This window comes from Salvelinus alpinus, chromosome 7 (assembly GCF_045679555.1).
Source record: "Salvelinus alpinus chromosome 7, SLU_Salpinus.1, whole genome shotgun sequence".
In the NCBI taxonomy this organism is placed as follows: Eukaryota; Metazoa; Chordata; class Actinopteri; order Salmoniformes; family Salmonidae; genus Salvelinus; species Salvelinus alpinus.
In genome coordinates, this window is record NC_092092.1 from 62514356 (window position 1) to 62539998 (window position 25643).

The window sequence follows — 25643 nt, forward strand, 5'->3', positions numbered from 1 at the left end:
AATTCTGACAGAACGCTAGTAGAACACTGGCAGAGCACTAGTAGAAATCTGACAGAACACTAGTAGAACGCTAGTAGAATTCTGAAAGAGCGCTAGTAGAACGCTGGCAGAACACTAGTAGAATTCTGACAGAACACTAGTAGAATTCTGACATAATGCTAGTAGAATGCTGGCAGAACACTACTAGAATTCTGACATAATGCTAGTAGAACGCTGGCAGAACACTAGTAGAAACCAGGAGAACACTAGTAGAACACTGGCAGAACACTAGTAGAATTCTGACAAAACACTAGTAGAATGCTGGCAGAACACTAGTAGAATTCTGACAGAACACTAGTAGAATGCTGGCAGAACAGTAGTAGAATTCTGACAGAACACTAGTAGAATTCTGACAGAACGCTAGTAGAACACTGGCAGAACACTAGTAGAATTCTGACAGAACACTAGTAGAACGCTGGCAGAACACTAGTAGAATTCTGACAGAACACTAGTAGAACACTGGCAGAACACTAGTAGAACACTGGCAGAACACTAGTAGAATTCTGACAGAACGCTAGTAGAACGCTGGCAGAACACTAGTAGAATTCTGACAGAACGCTAGTAGAACACTGGCAGAACACTAGTAGAATTCTGACAGAACACTAGTAGAAAGCTGGCAGAACGCTAGTAGATTTCTGAAAGAGCGCTAGTAGAACGCTGGCAGAACGCTAGTAGAATTCTGACAGAACACTAGTAGAACGCTGGCAGAACGCTAGTAGAATTCTGAAAGAGCGCTAGTAGAACGCTGGCAGAACGCTAGTAGAATTCTGACAGAACGCTAGTAGAACACTGGCAGAACACTAGTAGAATTCTGACAGAACACTAGTAGAACGCTGGCAGAACACTAGTAGAATTCTGACAGAACGCTAGTAGAACACTGGCAGAGCACTAGTAGAAATCTGACAGAACACTAGTAGAACGCTAGTAGAATTCTGAAAGAGCGCTAGTAGAACGCTGGCAGAACACTAGTAGAATTCTGACAGAACACTAGTAGAATTCTGACATAATGCTAGTAGAATGCTGGCAGAACACTACTAGAATTCTGACATAATGCTAGTAGAACGCTGCCAGAACACTAGTAGAATTCTGACATAATGCTAATAGAACGCTGGCAGAACACTAGTAGAATTCTGACATAATGCTAATAGAATGCTGGCAGAACACTAGTAGAATTCTGACATAATGCTAGTAGAATGCTGGCAGAACACTAGTAGAATTCTGACATAATGCTTGTAGAACACTGGCAGAACACTAGTAGAATTCTGACATAATGCTAGTAGAAAGCTGGCAGAACACTAGTAGAATTCTGACATAATGCTAGTAGAATGCTGGCAGAACACTAGTAGAATTCTGACATAATGCTAGTAGAACGCTGGCAGAACACTAGTAGAATTCTGACATAATGCTAGTAGAACGCTGGCAGAACACTAGTAGAATTCTGACATAATGCTAGTAGAACGCTGGCAGAACACTAGTAGAATTCTGACATAATGCTAGTAGAACGCTGGCAGAACACTAGTAGAATTCTGACATAATGCTAGTAGAACGCTGGCAGAACACTAGTAGAATTCTGACATAATGCTAGTAGAATGCTGGCAGAACACTACTAGAATTCTGACATAATGCTAGTAGAACGCTGGAAGAACACTACTAGAATTCTGACATAATGCTAGTAGAACGCTGGCAGAACACTACTAGAATTCTGACATAATGCTAGTAGAATGCTGGCAGAACACTAGTAGAATTCTGACATAATGCTAGTAGAACGCTGGAAGAACACTAGTAGAATTCTGACATAATGCTAGTAGAATGCTGGCAGAACACTAGTAGAATTCTGACATAATGCTAGTAGAATGCTGGCAGAACACTAGTATAATTCTGACATAATGCTAGTAGAACGCTGGCAGAACACTACTATAATTCTGACATAATGCTAGTAGAACGCTGACAGAACACTAGTAGAATTCTGACATAATGCTAGTAGAACGCTGGCAGAACACTAGTAGAATTCTGACATAATGCTAGTAGAACGCTGACAGAACACTAGTAGAATTCTGACATAATGCTAGTAGAATGCTGGCAGAACACTAGTAGAATTCTGACATAATGCTAGTAGAACGCTGGCAGAACACTAGTGGAATGCTGGCAGAACACTAGTATAATTCTGACATAATGCTAGTAGAACGCTGACAGAACACTAGTAGAATTCTGACATAATGCTAGTAGAATGCTGGCAGAACACTAGTAGAATTCTGACATAATGCTAGTAGAACGCTGGCAGAACACTAGTAGAATTCTGACATAATGCTAGTAGAACGCTGGCAGAACACTAGTAGAATTCTGACATAATGCTAGTAGAATGCTGGCAGAACACTAGTAGAATTCTGACATAATGCTAGTAGAACGCTGGAAAACACTAGTAGAATTCTGACATAATGCTAGTAGAACGCTGGCAGAACGCTAGTAGAATTCTGAAAGAGCGCTAGTAGAACGCTGGCAGAACACTAGTAGAATTCTGACAGAACGCTAGTAGAATGCTGGCAGAATGCTAGTAGAACACTGGCAGAACACTAGTAGAATTCTGACAGAACGCTAGTAGAACGCTGGCAGAACACTAGTAGAATTCTGACAGAACGCTAGTAGAACGCTGGCAGAACACTAGTAGAATTCTGACAGAACGCTAGTAGAACACTGGCAGAACACTAGTAGAATTCTGACAGAACACTAGTAGAAAGCTGGCAGAACGCTAGTAGATTTCTGAAAGAGCGCTAGTAGAACGCTGGCAGAACGCTAGTAGAATTCTGACAGAACACTAGTAGAACGCTGGCAGAACGCTAGTAGAATTCTGAAACAGCGCTAGTAGAACGCTGGCAGAACGCTAGTAGAATTCTGACAGAACACTAGTAGAACGCTGGCAGAATGCTAGTAGAATTCTGACAGAACGCTAGTAGAACACTGGCAGAACACTAGTAGAATTCTGACAGAACACTAGTAGAACGCTGGCAGAACACTAGTAGAATTCTGACAGAACGCTAGTAGAACACTGGCAGAGCACTAGTAGAAATCTGACAGAACACTAGTAGAACGCTAGTAGAATTCTGAAAGAGCGCTAGTAGAACGCTGGCAGAACACTAGTAGAATTCTGACAGAACACTAGTAGAATTCTGACATAATGCTAATAGAATGCTGGCAGAACACTACTAGAATTCTGACATAATGCTAGTAGAACGCTGCCAGAACACTAGTAGAATTCTGACATAATGCTAATAGAACGCTGGCAGAACACTAGTAGAATTCTGACATAATGCTAATAGAATGCTGGCAGAACACTAGTAGAATTCTGACATAATGCTAGTAGAAAGCTGGCAGAACACTAGTAGAATTCTGACATAATGCTTGTAGAACACTGGCAGAACACTAGTAGAATTCTGACATAATGCTAGTAGAACGCTGGCAGAACATTAGTAGAATTCTGACATAATGCTAGTAGAACGCTGGCAGAACACTAGTAGAATTCTGACATAATGCTAGTAGAACGCTGGCAGAACACTAGTAGAATTCTGACATAATGATAGTAGAATGCTGGCAGAACACTAGTAGAATTCTGATATAATGCTAGTAGAACGCTGGCAGAACACTACTAGAATTCTGACATAATGCTAGTAGAACCCTGGCAGAACACTAGTAGAATTCTGACATAATGCTAGTAGAACGCTGGCAGAACACTACTAGAATTCTGACATAATGCTAGTAGAACGCTGGCAGAACACTACTAGAATTCTGACATAATGCTAGTAGAACGCTGGCAGAACACTAGTAGAATTCTGACATAATGCTAGTAGAACGCTGGCAGAACACTACTAGAATTCTGACATAATGCTAGTAGAACGCTGGAAGAACACTACTAGAATTCTGACATAATGCTAGTAGAACGCTGGCAGAACACTACTAGAATTCTGACATAATGCTAGTAGAATGCTGGCAGAACACTAGTAGAATTCTGACATAATGCTAGTAGAACGCTGGAAGAACACTAGTAGAATTCTGACATAATGCTAGTAGAATGCTGGCAGAACACTAGTAGAATTCTGACATAATGCTCGTAGAATGCTGGCAGAACACTAGTAAAATTCTGACATAATGCTAGTAGAACGCTGGCAGAACACTACTATAATTCTGACATAATGCTAGTAGAACGCTGACAGAACACTAGTAGAATTCTGACATAATGCTAGTAGAACGCTGGCAGAACACTAGTAGAATTCTGACATAATGCTAGTAGAACGATGACAGAACACTAGTAGAATTCTGACATAATGCTAGTAGAATGCTGGCAGAATACTAGTAGAATTCTGACATAATGCTAGTAGAACGCTGGCAGAACACTAGTAGAATTCTGACAGAACGCTAGTAGAACGCTGGCAGAACACTAGTAGAATTCTGACAGAACGCTAGTAGAACGCTGGCAGAACACTAGTAGAATTCTGACAGAACGCTAGTAGAACACTGGCAGAACACTAGTAGAATTCTGACAGAACACTAGTAGAAAGCTGGCAGAACGCTAGTAGATTTCTGAAAGAGCGCTAGTAGAACGCTGGCAGAACGCTAGTAGAATTCTGACAGAACACTAGTAGAACGCTGGCAGAACGCTAGTAGAATTCTGAAACAGCGCTAGTAGAACGCTGGCAGAACGCTAGTAGAATTCTGACAGAACACTAGTAGAACGCTGGCAGAATGCTAGTAGAATTCTGACAGAACGCTAGTAGAACACTGGCAGAACACTAGTAGAATTCTGACAGAACACTAGTAGAACGCTGGCAGAACACTAGTAGAATTCTGACAGAACGCTAGTAGAACACTGGCAGAGCACTAGTAGAAATCTGACAGAACACTAGTAGAACGCTAGTAGAATTCTGAAAGAGCGCTAGTAGAACGCTGGCAGAACACTAGTAGAATTCTGACAGAACACTAGTAGAATTCTGACATAATGCTAATAGAATGCTGGCAGAACACTACTAGAATTCTGACATAATGCTAGTAGAACGCTGCCAGAACACTAGTAGAATTCTGACATAATGCTAATAGAACGCTGGCAGAACACTAGTAGAATTCTGACATAATGCTAATAGAATGCTGGCAGAACACTAGTAGAATTCTGACATAATGCTAGTAGAAAGCTGGCAGAACACTAGTAGAATTCTGACATAATGCTTGTAGAACACTGGCAGAACACTAGTAGAATTCTGACATAATGCTAGTAGAACGCTGGCAGAACATTAGTAGAATTCTGACATAATGCTAGTAGAACGCTGGCAGAACACTAGTAGAATTCTGACATAATGCTAGTAGAACGCTGGCAGAACACTAGTAGAATTCTGACATAATGATAGTAGAATGCTGGCAGAACACTAGTAGAATTCTGATATAATGCTAGTAGAACGCTGGCAGAACACTACTAGAATTCTGACATAATGCTAGTAGAACCCTGGCAGAACACTAGTAGAATTCTGACATAATGCTAGTAGAACGCTGGCAGAACACTACTAGAATTCTGACATAATGCTAGTAGAACGCTGGCAGAACACTACTAGAATTCTGACATAATGCTAGTAGAACGCTGGCAGAACACTAGTAGAATTCTGACATAATGCTAGTAGAACGCTGGCAGAACACTACTAGAATTCTGACATAATGCTAGTAGAACGCTGGAAGAACACTACTAGAATTCTGACATAATGCTAGTAGAACGCTGGCAGAACACTACTAGAATTCTGACATAATGCTAGTAGAATGCTGGCAGAACACTAGTAGAATTCTGACATAATGCTAGTAGAACGCTGGAAGAACACTAGTAGAATTCTGACATAATGCTAGTAGAATGCTGGCAGAACACTAGTAGAATTCTGACATAATGCTCGTAGAATGCTGGCAGAACACTAGTAAAATTCTGACATAATGCTAGTAGAACGCTGGCAGAACACTACTATAATTCTGACATAATGCTAGTAGAACGCTGACAGAACACTAGTAGAATTCTGACATAATGCTAGTAGAACGCTGGCAGAACACTAGTAGAATTCTGACATAATGCTAGTAGAACGATGACAGAACACTAGTAGAATTCTGACATAATGCTAGTAGAATGCTGGCAGAACACTAGTAGAATTCTGACATAATGCTAGTAGAACGCTGGCAGAACACTAGTGGAACGCTGGCAGAACACTAGTATAATTCTGACATAATGCTAGTAGAACGCTGACAGAACACTAGTAGAATTCTGACATAATGCTAGTAGAATGCTGGCAGAACACTAGTAGAATTCTGACATAATGCTAGTAGAATGCTGGCAGAACACTAGTAGAATTCTGACATAATGCTAGTAGAACGCTGGCAGAACACTACTAGAATTCTGACATAATGCTAGTAGAATGCTGGCAGAACACTAGTAGAATTCTGACATAATGCTAGTAGATCGCTGGAAGAACACTAGTAGAATTCTGACATAATGCTAGTAGAATGCTGGCAGAACACTAGTAGAATTCTGACATAATGCTAGTAGAATGCTGGCAGAACACTAGTATAATTCTGACATAATGCTAGTAGAACGCTGGCAGAACACTAGTATAATTCTGACATAATGCTAGGAGAACGCTGACAGAACACTAGTAGAATTCTGACATAATGCTAGTAGAACGCTTGCAGAACACTAGTATAATTCTGACATAATGCTAGTAGAATGCTGACAGAACACTAGTAGAATTCTGACATAATGCTATTAGAACGCTGACAGAACACTAGAAGAATTCTGACATAATGCTAGTAGAATGCTGGCAGAACACTAGTAGAATTTTGACATAATGCTAGTAGAATGCTGGCAGAACACTAGTGGAACGCTGGCAGAACACTAGTATAATTCTGACATAATGCTAGTAGAACGCTGACAGAACACTAGTAGAATTCTGACATAATGCTAGTAGAATGCTGGCAGAACACTAGTAGAATTCTGACATAATGCTAGTAGAATGCTGGCAGAACACTAGTAGAATTCTGACATAATGCTAGTAGAATGCTGGCAGAACACTAGTAGAATTCTGACATAATGCTAGTAGAATGCTGGCAGAACACTAGTAGAATTCTGACATAATGCTAGTAGAATGCTGGCAGAACACTAGTAGAATTCTGACATAATGCTAGTAGAATGCTGGCAGAACACTAGTAGAATTCTGACATAATGCTAGTAGAATGCTGGCAGAACACTAGTAGAATTCTGACATAATGCTAGTAGAATGCTGGCAGAACACTAGTATAATTCTGACATAATGCTAGTAGAATGCTGGCAGAACACTAGTAGAATTCTGACATAATGCTAGTAGAATGCTGGCAGAACACTAGTAGAATTCTGACATAATGCTAGTAGAATGCTGGCAGAACACTAGTAGAATTCTGACATAATGCTAGTAGAATGCTGGCAGAACACTAGTAGAATTCTGACATAATGCTAGTAGAATGCTGGCAGAACACTAGTATAATTCTGACATAATGCTAGTAGAATGCTGGCAGAACACTAGTAGAATTCTGACATAATGCTAGTAGAACGCTGGCAGAACACTAGTAGAATTCTGACATAATGCTAGTAGAACGCTGACAGAACACTAGTAGAATTCTGACATAATGCTAGTAGAATGCTGGCAGAACACTAGTAGAATTCTGACATAATGCTAGTAGAATGCTGGCAGAACACTAGTAGAATTCTGACATAATGCTAGTAGAATGCTGGCAGAACACTAGTAGAATTCTGACATAATGCTAGTAGAATGCTGGCAGAACACTAGTAGAATTCTGACATAATGCTAGTAGAATGCTGGCAGAACACTAGTAGAATTCTGACATAATGCTAGTAGAATGCTGGCAGAACACTAGTAGAATTCTGACATAATGCTAGTAGAATGCTGGCAGAACACTAGTAGAATTCTGACATAATGCTAGTAGAATGCTGGCAGAACACTAGTAGAATTCTGACATAATGCTAGTAGAACGCTGGCAGAACACTAGTAGAATTCTGACATAATGCTAGTAGAATGCTGGCAGAACACTAGTAGAATTCTGACATAATGCTAGTAGAATGCTGGCAGAACACTAGTAGAATTCTGACATAATGCTAGTAGAATGCTGGCAGAACAATAGTAGAATTCTGACATAATGCTAGTAGAATGCTGGCAGAACACTAGTAGAATTCTGACATAATGCTAGTAGAATGCTGGCAGAACACTAGTAGAATTCTGACATAATGCTAGTAGAATGCTGGCAGAACACTAGTAGAATTCTGACATAATGCTAGTAGAATGCTGGCAGAACACTAGAGGAAGGTGCAGAGGAGGACAGAGTCACATTCCAGATGTGCTGACTTTACCTTCCATCTTTTTCTCTCTGTCTTCTCTTTCATCTACCTTCCTCTCTTTCTCTACCTCTCTCTGCCTCTCCAGTTCTTATATAATTATCTCTGTTTCCTTAATCTGTTTCACATGGGCCTACATTAACCTCTCTCTACAGTATACCTCACAGTTAAACATTTTCTCTCTATCCTTATCAAATACTCCACAATATCCTCCTCCATCCGGTCTCATATTTCATATCGCTTGTATTGTCTCTCTCTCTTTCTCGCTCTCTTTCCGATTCATAACACCTATTGACTGAGTTGTTTAGTCAGAAAACAGAGCTAATGAATGGGATAGAGAAAGGGTGGGAAAGACAGAGAAAGAAAGAGAGGGAGAGAGAAAGCAAGGGAGGGAGGGAGAGTGTGGTTTCATCCCCAACAAGATCTTACGTATTATGGCTAAATGTCTATTTTTGGCATGTTCATTCTGCGTGGTTACAGGGGTAATTCCACTTGGTTACAGGGTTAAAACAGAAACAACTCAAAGGTTAAATGTTTTCTGAGTGGTTAAGGTTAAGGCTATGGTTTGGGGAAGACTTAAAACTAAATAATTAAAACTGACGCACTATTACCATCAGGTATCATTAATATTCACAGTATTCTCACTGCTTGCTTGAGCATTGTGAATTGCCGTAGCGCAGTGGTCTATGCAGCTGGCTCTGAGCTTCATGAGTTCATGCCCAGTCCTGGGCAATCATTTTTCTATGTATTTTTTTGTGACTGTGGAGGACGGCATAAATCAATGTTCTCAGGACCTTTTCAAACGTCCTGAATCGCTGTCTATTTCTAGTGACCAGCCTGTTCATCCCCGGGATCCTGCCTTTCCTGAGTACTGTCTCACCAACACTGCTCCATCTGTCAACACACCCTGGAGGAAAATGGCCCTGCCCTGGGAGTCACGCTAAAGAGGCTATATCCGATATTCTTAAATGCTAACCTCAGGATGTTTATCTAATGAACACCAGCAGTCTTTCCTCTGCACCTGGAAACAACATAATGAAGGGCTGGATCCCAAATGGCATCTTATTCCCTATGTAGTCCACTTCTTTTCACCAGGGCCAGAGGGAGAGGAGGATGGAGATGAAGGGAGACAGGGAGAGGGTGACAAAGGAGGGAGAAGGGAGGAGGTGAGAAGAGGAGGAGGAAGGGAGGGGTGTAAATGGAGGAATCCCCATGTGCTGGTTTAGCTGCCGAGGGTCAGAGTGAGGAAGACACAGTACTGTTTGTTCCCAGCATGCAGCTTTATCCTCTCTTCTCTTCAATACTATCAAGTTTCTTCTCTCTTCTCTCCCATACTATCTAGTTTCTCCTCTCGTCTGTCCCATACTAAGCAGTTTCTCCTCTCTTCTGTCCCATACTAGCTAGGTTCTCCTCTCTTCTGTCCCATACTATCTAGTTTCTCCTCTCTTCTCTCCCATACTATGTAGTTTCTTCTCTCTTCTCTCCCATACTATGTAGTTTCTTCTCTCTTCTCTCCCATACTATGTAGTTTCTCCTCTCTTCTCTCCCATACTATGTAGTTTCTCCTCTCTTCTCTCCCATACTATGTAGTTTCTCCTCTCTTTTCTCTCGCTTCTGCCTTATTATATGTGTGTGTGGGGGAGGGTTTAGTAGGCCATTGTGTGTACTTGAGGACTTATTCCTAGAGGTTTCTTCCGGTTTCTTGGAGGTCACAGTGGGCTGACTCGCAACCTGTTGACAAGGGGGTTCCATGTATTTTTATAGGGTTGGGCAGGGGTTTATAGACTGACCCAGACTGATCTAGACTGATGTCAGCTCAGTGTCATACAGGCTCCAGCTACAGTATAGTCAGTGCGAGAGACAACTAGGTTAAATGGTCAATTTGGTAATGAGGTCCATACAGGATTTAGCTTGAAAGTGTTTGAACTGGAGCCGCCGCCACATTGTTGGTTGGTGTGTACGTGTGTCTGTGTGTGTGTCCATACATGAGTGTGTGTATATGTGGTTACGTGAGCTCCTGTGTATGTCCTGGAGCGTCGGCCTGTGTTGAGAGCACTGTGTGATGAACAGGACAAGGTGACAGGGCCAGGGTTGCATCACCAAGTCTCCCAGGGCCTATATCACAGTGGCATCTGCCACCAGCACCAGACCTGACAGGACAGCACAGGACAGCACAGGACAGCACAGGACAGCACAGGACAGCACAGGACAGCACAGGACAGGACAGCACAGAACAGGACAGCACAGCACAGGACAGCACAGAACAGCACAGCACAGCACAGCACAGCACAGGACAGCACAGGACAGCACAGGACAGGACAGCACAGGACAGGACAGGACAGCACAGGACAGCACAGCACAGAACAGAACAGAACAGGACAGCACAGGACAGGACAGAACAGGACAGCACAGGACAGGACAGGACAGGACAGCACAGAACAGGACAGCACAGGACAGCACAGAACAGGACAGCACAGGACAGGACAGGACAGCACAGCACAGCACAGGACAGCACAGCACAGGACAGCACAGAACAGGACAGCACAGGACAGCACAGAATAGGACAGCACGGAACAGGACAGCACAGAACAGCACAGGACAGCACAGGACAGCACAGGACAGCACAGGACAGCACAGGACAGCACAGCACAGAACAGGACAGCACAGGACAGGACAGCACAGGACAGCACAGCACAGGACAGCACAGAACAGGACAGCACAGGACAGCACAGAACAGGACAGCACAGAACAGGACAGCACAGAACAGCACAGGACAGCACAGGACAGCACAGGACAGCACAGAACAGGACAGCACAGAACAGAACAGGACAGCACAGAACAGCACAGGACAGCACAGAACAGGACAGCACAGGACAGCACAGAACAGGACAGCACAGAACAGGACAGCACAGAACAGGACAGCACAGAACAGGACAGCACAGAACAGGACAGCACAGAACAGGACAGCACAGGACAGCACAGAACAGAACAGCACAGAACAGCACAGGACAGCACAGGACAGGACAGCACAGAACAGCACAGGACAGCACAGAACAGAACAGAACAGCACAGGACAGGACAGCACAGAACAGGACAGCATAGAACAGGACAGCACAGAACAGCACAGGACAGCACAGGACAGCACAGAACAGGACAGCACAGAACAGGACAGCACAGAACAGCACAGGACAGCACAGGACAGCACAGGACAGCACAGGACAGCACAGAACAGGACAGCACAGAACAGAACAGCACAGAACAGCACAGAACAGGACAGCACAGCACAGAACAGCACAGGACAGCACAGAACAGAACAGGACAACACAGGACAGGACAGCACAGCACAGAACAGGACAGCACAGAACAGGACAGCACAGAACAGGACAGCACAGAACAGGACAGCACAGAACAGGACAGCACAGAACAGCACAGAACAGAACAGGACAGCACAGGACAGGACAGCACATAACAGCACAGGACAGCACAGAACAGAACAGGACAGCACAGGACAGGGAGGAACACAGAACAGAACAGGACAGCGCAGAACAGGACAGCACAGAACAGGACAGCACAGAACAGGACAGCACAGAACAGGACAGCACAGAACAGGACAGCACAGAACAGCACAGAACAGCACAGGACAGCACAGAACAGCACAGGACAGCACAGAACAGAACAGGACAGCACAGGACAGGACAGCACAGCACAGAACAGGACAGCACAGAACAGGACAGCACAGAACAGGACAGCACAGAACAGGACAGCACAGAACAGGACAGCACAGAACAGGACAGCACAGAACAGCACAGGACAGCACAGAACAGAACAGGACAGCACAGGACAGGACAGCACAGAACAGCACAGGACAGCACAGAACAGAACAGGACAGCACAGAACAGGACAGCACAGAACAGAACAGGACAGCACAGAACAGCACAGGACAGCACAGAACAGGACAGCACAGGACAGCACAGAACAGGACAGCACAGAACAGGACAGCACAGAACAGGACAGCACAGAACAGGACAGCACAGAACAGGACAGCACAGAACAGGACAGCACAGGACAGCACAGAACAGAACAGCACAGAACAGCACAGGACAGCACAGGACAGGACAGCACAGAACAGCACAGGACAGCACAGAACAGAACAGAACAGCACAGGACAGGACAGCACAGAACAGGACAGCACAGAACAGGACAGCACAGAACAGCACAGGACAGCACAGGACAGCACAGAACAGGACAGCACAGAACAGGACAGCACAGAACAGCACAGGACAGCACAGGACAGCACAGGACAGCACAGGACAGCACAGAACAGGACAGCACAGAACAGAACAGCACAGAACAGCACAGAACAGGACAGCACAGCACAGAACAGCACAGGACAGCACAGAACAGAACAGGACAGCACAGGACAGGACAGCACAGCACAGAACAGGACAGCACAGAACAGGACAGCACAGAACAGGACAGCACAGAACAGGACAGCACAGAACAGGACAGCACAGAACAGGACAGCACAGAACAGGACAGCACAGAACAGCACAGAACAGAACAGGACAGCACAGGACAGGACAGCACATAACAGCACAGGACAGCACAGAACAGAACAGGACAGCACAGGACAGGGAGGAACACAGAACAGAACAGGACAGCGCAGAACAGGACAGCACAGAACAGGACAGCACAGAACAGGACAGCACAGAACAGGACAGCACAGAACAGGACAGCACAGAACAGCACAGAACAGCACAGGACAGCACAGAACAGCACAGGACAGCACAGAACAGAACAGGACAGCACAGGACAGGACAGCACAGCACAGAACAGGACAGCACAGAACAGGACAGCACAGAACAGGACAGCACAGAACAGGACAGCACAGAACAGGACAGCACAGAACAGCACAGGACAGCACAGAACAGAACAGGACAGCACAGGACAGGACAGCACAGAACAGCACAGGACAGCACAGAACAGAACAGGACAGCACAGAACAGGACAGCACAGGACAGCACAGAACAGCACAGAACAGAACAGGACAGCACAGGACAGGACAGCACAGAACAGAACAGGACAGCACAGAACAGGACAGCACAGAACAGAACAGGACAGCACAGGACAGGACAGAACAGAACAGGACAGCACAGAACAGGACAGCACAGAACAGCACAGAACAGAACAGGACAGCACAGGACAGGACAGCACAGAACAGAACAGGACAGCACAGGACAGGACAGCACAGAACAGAACAGGACAGCACAGAACAGGACAGCACAGGACAGCACAGGACAGCACAGGACAGAACAGGACAGCACAGGACAGGACAGCACAGGACAGGACAGCACAGAACAGAACAGGACAGCACAGAACAGGACAGCACAGGACAGCACAGGACAGCACAGGACAGCACAGGACAGCACAGGACAGGACAGGACAGCACAGAACAGCACAGGACAGCACAGGACAGCACAGGACAGCACAGAACAGCACAGGACAGAACAGGACAGCACAGGACAGCACAGAACAGAACAGGACAGCACAGGACAGCACAGGACAGCACAGAACAGCACAGGACAGCACAGAACAGGACAGCACAGAACAGGACAGCACAGGACAGCACAGAACAGCACAGGACAGCACAGCACAGAACAGCACAGGACAGCACAGAACAGGACAGCACAGGACAGCACAGCACAGCACAGGACAGCACAGCACAGCACAGAACAGGACAGCACAGAACAGGACAGCACAGGACAGCACAGCACAGCACAGGACAGCACAGAACAGGACAGCACAGAACAGGACAGCACAGAACAGGACAGCACAGAACAGGACAGCACAGGACAGCACAGGACAGCACAGGACAGCACAGGACAGCACAGAACAGGACAGCACAGGACAGCACAGGACAGCACAGGACAGCACAGCACAGCAAATGACAGGACAGCACAGGACAGCACAGCACAGGACAGCATAGCACAGGACAGCACAGCACAGGACAGCACAGCACAGCACAGGACAGCACAGCACAGCACAGGAACGACTGCAGAGGGAACAAAGGACACACAGGGGAGCAGAATACCACAATCCAATGGAACCACTGTACTGTAGACCTGGAGAATGTGTGTGTGTGTGTGTGTGTGTGTATATGTGTGTGTGTATATGTGTGTGCGCGTGCATGCGTGGGTGTGTGTTTGTGAGAGAGGTTATGTTTATGTTTCATAATAAATGTTTACCATGTGCTATAAGTAAAGGCTTTATTATTATGCCTAGTCTTCATCCTCCTGTAGCATATCCTACATTTACATAATTGGGCAATCTCCTCTCCCTGCTTGAAATTACAATTAAAACAATTAAATTAATCTGTTTTAATACTTATCATTAATTACTGTGCTCTCTCTTTCCTACCTCCCTCTCTCCCCCTCCTTGCCCCTCTCTCTCTCTCCTACCCCTTCCTGCCCCTCTCTCTCTCCTACCCCCCCTCTCTTTCCCCTTCCTGGCCCTCTCTCTCTCTCCTACCCCCCCTCTCTTTCCCCTTCCTGCCCCTCTCTCTCTCCTACCCCCCCTCTCTTTCCCATTCCTGGCCCTCTCTCTCTCCCTGCCCCGCTCTCTCTCTCTTTTTCTTACTCCCCTCTCTCTCCCACTCCTTGCCCCTCTCTCTCTCTTCTACCCCCCAATCTCTTCCCCTTTCTCCCTCCCCCTCTCTCCCCCCTCTCCCTTCTCACTCCCCTTCCCCTCTCTTTCTGTCTATTTATTTCTGTCTCTCCATCTCCCTCTTTCTGTCTCTCATTAATGAGCTTGAATGTCACGAGTATCTTCTCACAGCACTGTGATTGTAAATCGCAGGTAAAGGGGAAGAGATTACCAAATCTCTTTTAACAGATCATCCAGATATTGGTCCCACAGATCCTAGCTGAGGTTGGTGTTATGGTATAGTATGGCGGTATCGTTTTGATCCCTGACCACATCATCCTCCATAACACCCTGTACTGTTCTACTGTTACCCCTGACCAGGACACTCCGACTCGGCTTTGGCTACACTACTGAAGGTATGGCTTTATGGCTCAGTGTACAAAACATTATGAACACCTGCTCTTTCCATGACATAGACTGACCAGGTGAATCCAGGTGAAAGCTATGATGCCTTATTGATGTTACTTGTTAAAATCCACTTCAGTCAGTGTAAATGAAGGGGAGGAGACCGGTTAAAGAAGGATTTTTAAGCCTTGAGACAATTGAGACATGGATTGGGTATGTGTGCCACTCAGAAGGTGAATGGGCAAGATAAAATATTTAGATGCCTTTGAACAGGGTTTGGTAGTAGGTGCCAGGCGCACCGGTTTGAGTGGGTAAATAACTGCAACGCTGCTGGGTTTTTCACGGTCAACATCCATGTCTATCAAGAATGGTCCACCACCCAAAGGACATCTAGCCAACGGCAGGCCAGGGGCAGAAAACGGGTCATTGATGAAAGAGGACAAAGGAGGCTGACACAAATTGTGCAGAGCAACAGACGGGCTACAGTTACAGTCAGTACAACAGTCCAGTACAACATTGGTGCCCAAAGACCCATAAAAGAATGCACAACTTGTCACGGATCCCTCCGGAACTTTCATTACGCACACCTGTCCCCTGTTCCCACTGATTAGTACTTGTATAAGTGTGCCCATTGGTTTCCATTGGGCTGTCAATTATTGTTACTATGTCCGTTGGTGCGTGTGAGTACCTGTGCTGTGTGTTTTGGCTTTCATTCCATTGTGGATTTTGCAGATTTAGGGTCTCGTCTTGTGTGTTATTTATTTGAGGTGCTCCTCGCTCTTTTGTTTGGGTTTCAACCCTGTGTTTTTGTTACGTGTTTGTTTGGTCTTCATCCCAATGCCTTTACACGGCACGCCGTCATTTGGGTTAAATAAAAACCCTATTATGCATTCCTGCGTCTGCCTCCTGATCCCTCATAGCAGCCTGACTCATCGGACCTTGACACGAATGGGGTACGGCAGCCGACGACCTTACAGAGTTCCACTTCTTTCAGCAAAAACCAAGAAACTGTGGTTGCAGTGGGCTAAGGAACGACAACACTAGACACTGGAGAATTGGAAAAACATTGCCAGGTCTGATGAATCCCAGTTCCTGCTGTGTGACGCTGATGGGAGGACTAGGGTTTGGAGGAAACCACGAGTACCTGCATCCATCACGTTACGTGTCAACATTGCAGCTGGTGGTGTGATGGTGTGGGGTATGCTTCATGGCAGACATTGGGCCCCTTGATAAAAGTGGAGCAACGTTTGAATGCCACAGGATATCTGAACATCATTGCCAATCAGGTGCATCCCTTCATGGCAGCAGTGTATTCATCTGTGAACTGATGTCTTCAGCAGGATAATGGCCCATCCAAAAAGGCTAGGATTGTCCAGGAATGGTTCTATGAATATGAGTTCAGCTTAATGCAGTGGCCTGCCCAGTCAGAAGGTCTCAATCCAATTGAGCATCTGTGGGATGAGTGGAACAAGATATTCGGAGAAGCGATCCAGTACCAGCCAACTTGACACGACTGTGGGAAGCATTGGAGTCAACATGGGCCAGCACCCCTGTGGAACGCTTTCCACACCTTGTAGAGTCCATGCCCCGATGAATTGAGGCTGTTCTGAAGGCAAAAGGGGGTGCAACTCAATATTAGGAAGGTGTTCCTAATGTTTGTACACTCAGTGTATAGTCCCAGTATGTCCTTAAATGTAGAGTCTGCATCCCAAATGCACCCTACTCCCTACATAGTGCACTACCTTTGACCAGAGCCCTGGTTAAAAGTAGTGCACTATATAGGGAAAAGGGTGCAAGTCTCCTCTTGGTTGTGTGGGCCGTGGAGCTCTGAGATGATGACCTCAAGGCCTCAGGAGGGTTGTGGTTTGTGTCAGGGTCTCAATGACCAGAAAGGTAATAATAGCCTACTGTCTTCGAGTGCTACGTTTAGTGTGTGTGTGTGTGTGTGTGTAGCATTAAGGCAAGAGCCAGATAGAAATAGAAGTGTATGGTCTAGACTCTAGATCAGGGATGGGCGACTGGCGTTTTGTAGGCCCGAGAACCAATAAAAAAAATAACTCAGTCGGTGACTCAAATTACTGTTGAGAGTTAGAATAAAATAAATGTTGAGACACTGCTGCCCCTCATGATGAGTTCTGTTTTTTTGTGGACCCCACCCCCATCAAAGTTGCCCCTCCCTGGTCTAGATGAATCAGAATTCTAATAATGAGTGTTCCTCTGCTTTGTATGTAGTGTCCATTTCCATTTCATTGATAAAGTGTCTGGAATAAATAGCTGGTGTGAGATAGAGATCCTCTATCAGGGAAAGGATTTTACCAGTAGTGTTCTCTAACCTTAAATGGTTATATTTAATCATATTTTCCATCATTCTTAATCATTCTTTATTCTCTGATATTGAATAAAAGAAAGTTCCAGACAGTTGTCCAATAAACTCCCTTAATTCTCCACGGGTCCCTAGCTGCTTCCTTGTTCCTGTTTCCTTGTTCCTGTTTCTGAGAGAACATGATGCACTCTCTCTCTGGAATCTATAGAGACTCTGATGTTTTATTCACTCTTCTTTTAGACTGCAGATGTCCAGTTCTCTCTCTCCCACCCTCCTCCCTCTCCCTCCTCCTCCTCCCTGTCGCTGATCGATCTGAACATGTCTCCCAGTCCCACATGCCATATTGTTCTTTGACATGGCTCTCCTCTCCCGTCTGCTTGGTATTCCGGAACGGGAAGCCATGCACCAGCACAGATCCATCAGCTCCGATCAGAATGCCACACCACGGCTCAGAGAGAACAGAGGGATGAGTGGAGAGAGCGAGACAGAGAGCGAGAGAGCGAGAGAGAGCGAGAGAGAGCGAGAGAGAGCGAGAGAGAGCGAGAGAGAGAGAGAGAGAGAGAGAGAGAGAGACAGAGAGAGAGAGAGAGAGAGAGAGAGAGAGAGAGAGAGAGAGAGAGAGAGAGAGAGAGAGAGAGAGAGAGAGAGAGAGAGAGAGCGAGAGCGCTCAGGGGAGAACCCATCGCTAAGACACCAAGTCAGTGAGAAGACACTAAGCTATAGTGACTGGCACCATTGACGGGGATCCTAATAATAGTGCTGGTTCACTGACATTACTCTGCACTGACGGGGATCCTAATAATACTGCTGATTCACTGACATTACTCTGCACTGACGGGGATCCTAATAATACTGCTGGTTCACTGACATTACTCTGCACTGACGGGGATCCTAATAATACTGCTGATTCACTGACATTACTCTGCACTGACGGGGATCCTAATAATACTGCTGGTTCACTGACATTACTCTGCACTGACGGGGATCCTAATAATACTGCTGATTCACTGACATTACTCTGCACTGACGGGGATCCTAATAATACTGCTGGTTCACTGACATTACTCTGCACTGACGGGGATCCTAATAATACTGCTGATTCACTGACATTACTCTGCACTGACGGGGATCCTAATAATACTGCTGATTCACTGACATTACTCTGCACTGACGGGGATCCTAATAATACTGCTGGTTCACTGACATTACTCTGCACTGACGGGGATCCTAATAATACTGCTGATTCACTGACATTACTCTGCACTGACGGGGATCCTAATAATACTGCTGGTTCACTGACATTACTCTGCACTGACGGGGATCCTAATAATACTGCTGATTCACTGACATTACTCTGCACTGACGGGGATCCTAATAATACTGCTGATTCACTGACATTACTCTGCACTGACGGGGATCCTAATAATACTGCTGATTCACTGACATTACTCTGCACTGACGGGGATCCTAATAATACTGCTGGTTCACTGACATTACTCTGCACTGACGGGGATCCTAATAATACTGCTGGTTCACTGACATTACTCTGCACTGACGGGGATCCTAATAATACTGCTGGTTCACTGACATTACTCTGCACTGACGGGGATCCTAATAATACTGCTGGTTCACTGACATTACTCTGCACTGACGGGGATCCTAATACTACTGCTGATTCACTGACATTACTCTGCACAGACAGGGATCCTAATAATACTGCTGATTCACTGACATTACTCTGCACTGACGGGGATCCTAATAATACTGCTGGTTCACTGACATTACTCTGCACTGACGGGGATCCTAATAATACTGCTGGTTCACTGACATTACTCTGCACTGACGGGGATCCTAATAATACTGCTGATTCACTGACATTACTCTGCACTGACAGGGATCCTAATATTACTGCTGATTCACTGACATTACTCTGCACTGACGGGGATCCTAATAATACTGCTGATTCACTGACATTACTCTGCACTGACGGGGATCCTAATATTAGTGCTGATTCACTGACATTACTCTGCACTGTAGTTATCCTATATTAGTGTCATTCTCCCCTGCAGTAGCTGTAATGTCAGGTAATGATATAAATGACTCTTAAAAGCTAAAGTTGAGATATCTTATGTAAATTAAATCAAACAAATATCGGGAACAAAATGACATTGTACATCTCACTATTAATATTCCCAAATATGATGAGGTTGTAATGTAAGGCCCCTCTTTTAAAGTCATCCCTTCCTTTCCAAATCATGGGTGTAGTTGAATGGGTGAACCTGAAATGCCATTCTATTCCCCTATTGCCCACTTCTTTTGGACAAAGCCACATATCCACACATCAGACAGGGCTCTGGCCTAAATAGGTATTTGAACTTTAGCCCTCCTGGTGTCCCAGGTCTATATCACTTCCTGATTACAGGGGAACAATTCAAAAAAAAAAAGTGAACTGGCTCCAAGGTCCACATTTTCATTGAATTGTTCCCCTGTAATCAGGAAGTGATTTAGACCTGGGACACCAGGTGGGTGCAATTAATTATCAGGTAGAACAGAAAAGCAGCAGTACTCCAGACCTCGTAGGGTCAGAGTTGAACACCCCTGACCTATAGTAACTCCCTGACGTATTGAGTGAGATGTAGTCCAGAGGTGTACTGTACTGTACTGTACTGTACTGTACTGTACTGTACTGTACTGTACTGTACTGTACTGTAGAGAAGAGTCAATAGGAGTTAAAGTAGAGGTGAGACATTTCTGCACAAGGAACCACTGTGGAGTAGTGTGGTGTTTTTGAGTTAGTTCTGCTTCAGTGCAGCTCTCGGTGTAAGCATTGGAATAACAGCACACTCACTGAAAACTTACCCCAGCTTTTTTTGCCAAGCAACAATATCTCTAATTTCTCCCTCCCACACTTCACACTCCTGCGTTAGGATCATACACCATCCCTTCTTCATCCTGTCAGAGGGAGGAGGGAAGGCCACAGCGAGCGGATCAGGTGGATGACTGTTTGTGTCTCTCTCTTTTTTGTGTCTTTCTCTTATTACTTTTCCCTGTAAAGCCCCAGAATCCTCCTCTTCAGTTCTCCCCCATGGCTTCGCTCCTCGGCAGTCGGTTGCCGTGGTAATTACCAGTTGTCTAAACAGACAGATGGAGTTAGAGAGAGTGACGGGCAATTTTCTGAGCCCCTGTTTTTCTGTGTGTGTGTCAGAGTGGGGAGCGGGGTAGGGGGAATTACCTGACAGGGAATGTAAGAGCAGAATCCGACCTGGACAAGCTTATTTCCTCCCACGTTGGCTCTGATACCAAGTGTCTCTCTCTCTTCTGTCCTTGGAAGTGTGCCTTATCCCCAGGATTTTAGCAGGGGAAAGTTTAAAAACAGGGATGACTTGTGGATGAGTGGATGAGCCCTAACCAGGCTTATTATGCCATGATTATTATGCATTGTACTAAGACGGACTAACTGAGAGTCCTCTCTCCCTTCCTCCCTCCTCTATCTCTCCCTCTCTCTCTCTTTCTCTCCCAGGCTGGTATGATCAGGACGGAAGAGGAGGAGTTCTTCATCGAGCCAGTAGAGAGGGGGGATGGAGTGATGGGGGAGGAGGAGGGAGGAGGAGGGCGTCAACACATCGTCTACCGCTCCTCCTCCGTGAAGAAGATGCCAGTCAGCGGCCCCGCTGCAGGCTACCACTCTAGAGGTCTGTGATTGGTTTACCTACTTCCTGCTTACCAACGTGGCATATAACATACTTCACCACAGACTAGCACTCCAAACCTGTGATCGCACCGTACATGGTTGAGTGTTCATGTGTGCATTCATGTGTGGGAATAACAGATTGGTATAACACCCCAATTTCATGTTAGGGTATTAGGTGATGTTGTGAATGTGAGATTCACCAGCACCTTGTTATCAACATCTGTGTTCTAATAGCAGTTTATTCAACAGGGTCTAACAGGGCTATTCACTGCTATGTAAGACGATGAGACTGCAATTATTTAAGACTTTTATGCGTAAGACAAAGAGACAGAGAGAGAGAGACAGAGACAGAGACAGAGACAGAGACAGAGACAGAGACAGAGACAGAGACAGAGACAGAGACAGAGACAGAGAGACAGACAGACAGACAGACAGACAGACAGACAGACAGACAGACAGACAGACAGACAGACAGACAGACAGACAGACAGACAGACAGACAGACAGACAGACAGAGACAGAGAGAGAGAGAGAGAGAGAGCCTTGCCATTGAGAAGGGTAGACACAGGAAAACCTGGCTCCCTGTAGAGGAAAGGCTGTGCAACCACTGCACAACAGCAGAACCTGAGACGGAGCTGCATTTCCTGACAAAATGTAAAAAATATAAAACAATTAGAGAGTGTCATTTCCCCAAATTTGAAACCCTTATTCAAGGTTTCAAAGACCTCTCTGATGAGAGTAGGCTACCCGTCCTTTTGGGGGGGGGGGGGGGGACGCAGAGAACTGTGGGTTGGCAGCGCACTACATTGCTGCCTGCCATAAGTTGAGGGACAGTGTCTGACAGACCAATCAACCTGCACATGTACTCTACTGTATGTTTATTGTTATTGTTGAATGTATGGTTATTTTGACACTTGGTTAGTGTTGTTACCGTTGTCCCGTTGACACTTTTGATTCTCATTTTTATTTTTATATTGTAAATATCCAAAATAAGCTTTGGCAATATGTACATTGTTACGTCATGCCAATAAAGCAAATTGAATTGAATTGAGACAGAGACAGAGACAGAGACAGAGACAGAGACAGAGACAGAGAGAGAGAGAGAGAGAGAGAGAGAGAGAGAGAGAGAGAGAGACACAGAGAGACACAGAGAGACACAGAGAGACACAGAGAGACACACAGAGACAGAGAGACACAGAGAGAGAGAGAGACAGAGAGAGAGAGAGAGAGAGAGAGAGAGAGAGAGAGAGAGAGAGAGAGAGAGAGACACAGAGAGAGAGAGAGACACAGAGAGAGAGAGAGACACAGAGAGACACAGAGAGACACAGAGAGACACACAGAGACACAGAGAGAGAGAGAGACAGAGAGAGAGAGAGAGAGAGAGAGAGAGAGACAGAGACAGAGACAGAGACAGAGACAGAGACAGAGACAGAGAGAGAGAAAGAGAGACAGAGACAGAGACAGAGAGAGAGAGAGAGAGAGAGAGACCCTTTCATACTTCATCTACTTGCACATTGTTACAACATAGCCAATATTATAATATTTGAAATTTAAACATATGTTTCCCACGCCAATAAAGCCCATTGAAATGAATTGAGAGAGAGACCCAGTTAAGATCTCAGAAAGGAGTAACAACGACCACCGCCACCCACTGAGCCTTTCTCTTACCCCTGTCCTCCTTCATGTTCATCCTGCTCTCTCTTCACCCTAGCACTGTGCTGATAAATTAGCAACATTAATGTATTCATTTATGATCTAATTTTGAATCAATAAATCATTGATTCAAATCTGCCACGCAGAGTCTACCTAACGACCTGCCTATTAATAAATCTCTTATTCGTTTCCTGGTCATGGACAGTCAGTGTATTGGCCAGCTAAATTTAGTATTTTGTTCTACGACACACAGGGCATTGATTCACACCTTTTCCACAGCTTATGGTGTGAAAAATCTCTCTCTCTCTCTAAGTGAAGAGAGCAACCTTTATTATTAATGTTGCACATTCATCAATGAATCGCTACTGTTGAAAACTCGGCATTATCATTATTTTACCGGACAGACAGAGGATCCTATATTTCAACCTGTCTTGTCTCTCCCTCACTCTCTCTTTCTATATTTGCACCTTTTCTTTCCTCCCTCTTCATTTTCTCTCATCCATCTTTCCATCCCTCATATTGGTCTGACATCACTCTCTTCTCCACTTCCTTTTTTCAGCTCTTGTTTTCCCTTTCCTCACCTTTCTTCTTTTCCTTTGACTCCACATCCTCTCATCCTCTTTTGTTTCATTCCTCTCTGTCTTTCTTCTCCCACCCCTCACTGTATCTGTGAGTAACAACAGGACACTGTCCAGGACTGTCTGAGGAGAGCGGTGTTTTTTTGTCCAGGGGACTTAGACATGCACAGACAGATGGACCACTACATGGATTTTTCCCACAATCCTCCTCATCTGGCCTGGGCTCACTCACACCATAGAAATAGCCCTGATAGAATGTACAGGCAGATCTATATTTCACATGCAGTTGGTACATTTCGGATGTTTTGTTGTAGAATAAACGTATGGAACTATAGGCTGTGATTCCGCAGGTCAGACCAATGGGGTAGTGAGACTGGGGGAGCTGGGTGCTGTGTTGGTTCTGACTCTGTTTTCAGTGGAACAGTGAGGGGTCAGAGAGAGGCTAATGGTGCCAGTCACTGTAGCTTAGTGTCTACTCACTGCCTTAGTGTCTAAGTGAGGGGTTCTCCCCTGAGCGCTCTCTCTCTCTCTCTCTCTCTCTCTCTCTCGTTTCTCTCTTCTCTCTCTCTCTCTCCCTGCTTGTTCCGTACCTTGCAGTATCAACATGGTGGGTCATGTGATGTAAGAGTTTTAGCAGAGGGTCGTGACTAAGCATTGACTAAAAAGAGTTTCTAGTGACTTTCAGTACAGCTGAAACACTTTTGGAGTGTGCATGTGTGTGTGTGTGTGTGTGTGTGTGTGTGTGTGTGTGTGTGTGCGTGCGTGCGTGTGTGCACAAGTGGCTGTGTGTGTTTGTGTGTCTGTGTCTGTGTCTGTGTATGCTTCTGCGTCTGCGTCTGCGTGTGTGTGTGTGTGTGTGTGTACGTGCGTATGTGTCTACGTGTGTACGTGTGTGTGTGTGTGTCTGTGTATGCGTCTGCGTCTGCGTCTGTGTGTGTGTGTGTACGTGCGTATGTGTCTACGTGTGTACGTGTGTGTGTGTCTACCTTCACATAAGACCAAGATGATAACATTCCATAAATGGCTGGAACGTGCAGAAAAAGCTACCTTTTATCTCCTGTGTGAATCGACTCTCTCACATGTTGCTTGACACAGCAGGCCTTGTCTTACATACGTTACTTTAGTTGATCTCTATCTGATCAGACAGTACACCAACTCCTATCTGTCTCCATCAGCTAACCTACTGCCCCAAAGCAACATGGCTCCATTCCACACTGACGGCTTCATATTCGCCCCAAAGCAAGATGGCTTTGCTCCACAGTCTGTCTGAGTGAAGGAAGGAAGGCAGACAGGAGATATCTCTATCTCTAGGCCCTTGTTGACTCCCCCTCACACATCTGAAGATCTAGGACAGTGTTTCCCAGTGCAATGGTTTTCATAAAGACGTAGGTAGCGTAGTGGGTGTACTGTAAAAAGCTGTTGATGATAGGTAGGCGTAACAGGATACTGTATCCTGTCATTGCACACTAACACCAGCTGGCCTCTGTAGGATGTCATGTCCATCAAAGACAAGAACCCATAGATATGAAGGATGTTACAGTGGTAACTAGTACCATAGACCTGAACTACCCAGATAGAGGCGATGGACACACACATGCATTGCATAAATACACAGTACACACTTAAGACACACATACACCACACACACTCACCACAGAGAGAGCCTTGGTCCAGGGAAAAGTATGCACAGTATGAGAGAGTCTTGTTCAGGGTAAATTATACACAGTATGAGAGAGTCTTGGTCCAGGGTAAATTATACACAGTATGAGAGAGCCTTTGTCCAGGGTAAATTATACACAGTATGAGAGAGTCTTGGTCCAGGGTAAATTACACACAGTATGAGTGTAACGGTGGTTCTCCTCCTCGTCTGAGGAGGAGCAGGGATCGGACCAAAACGCAGCTTGTGTGGAATACATT

The 25643-nt window shown here is 45.3% G+C and overlaps 1 protein-coding gene across 2 annotated transcripts in view; it reads left to right on the top strand.

The window, feature by feature from the left end:
• Nucleotides 1-25643, top strand: part of LOC139581445 (A disintegrin and metalloproteinase with thrombospondin motifs 2-like) — a 228267-nt gene that overhangs the window by 74632 nt on the left and 127992 nt on the right. For both annotated transcript variants that reach the window (XM_071411213.1, XM_071411214.1), the window contains exon 3: nucleotides 21325-21496. In XM_071411213.1, coding sequence (XP_071267314.1) covers nucleotides 21325-21496 — 172 coding nt within the window. The remainder of the gene's footprint in view (nucleotides 1-21324; nucleotides 21497-25643) is intronic.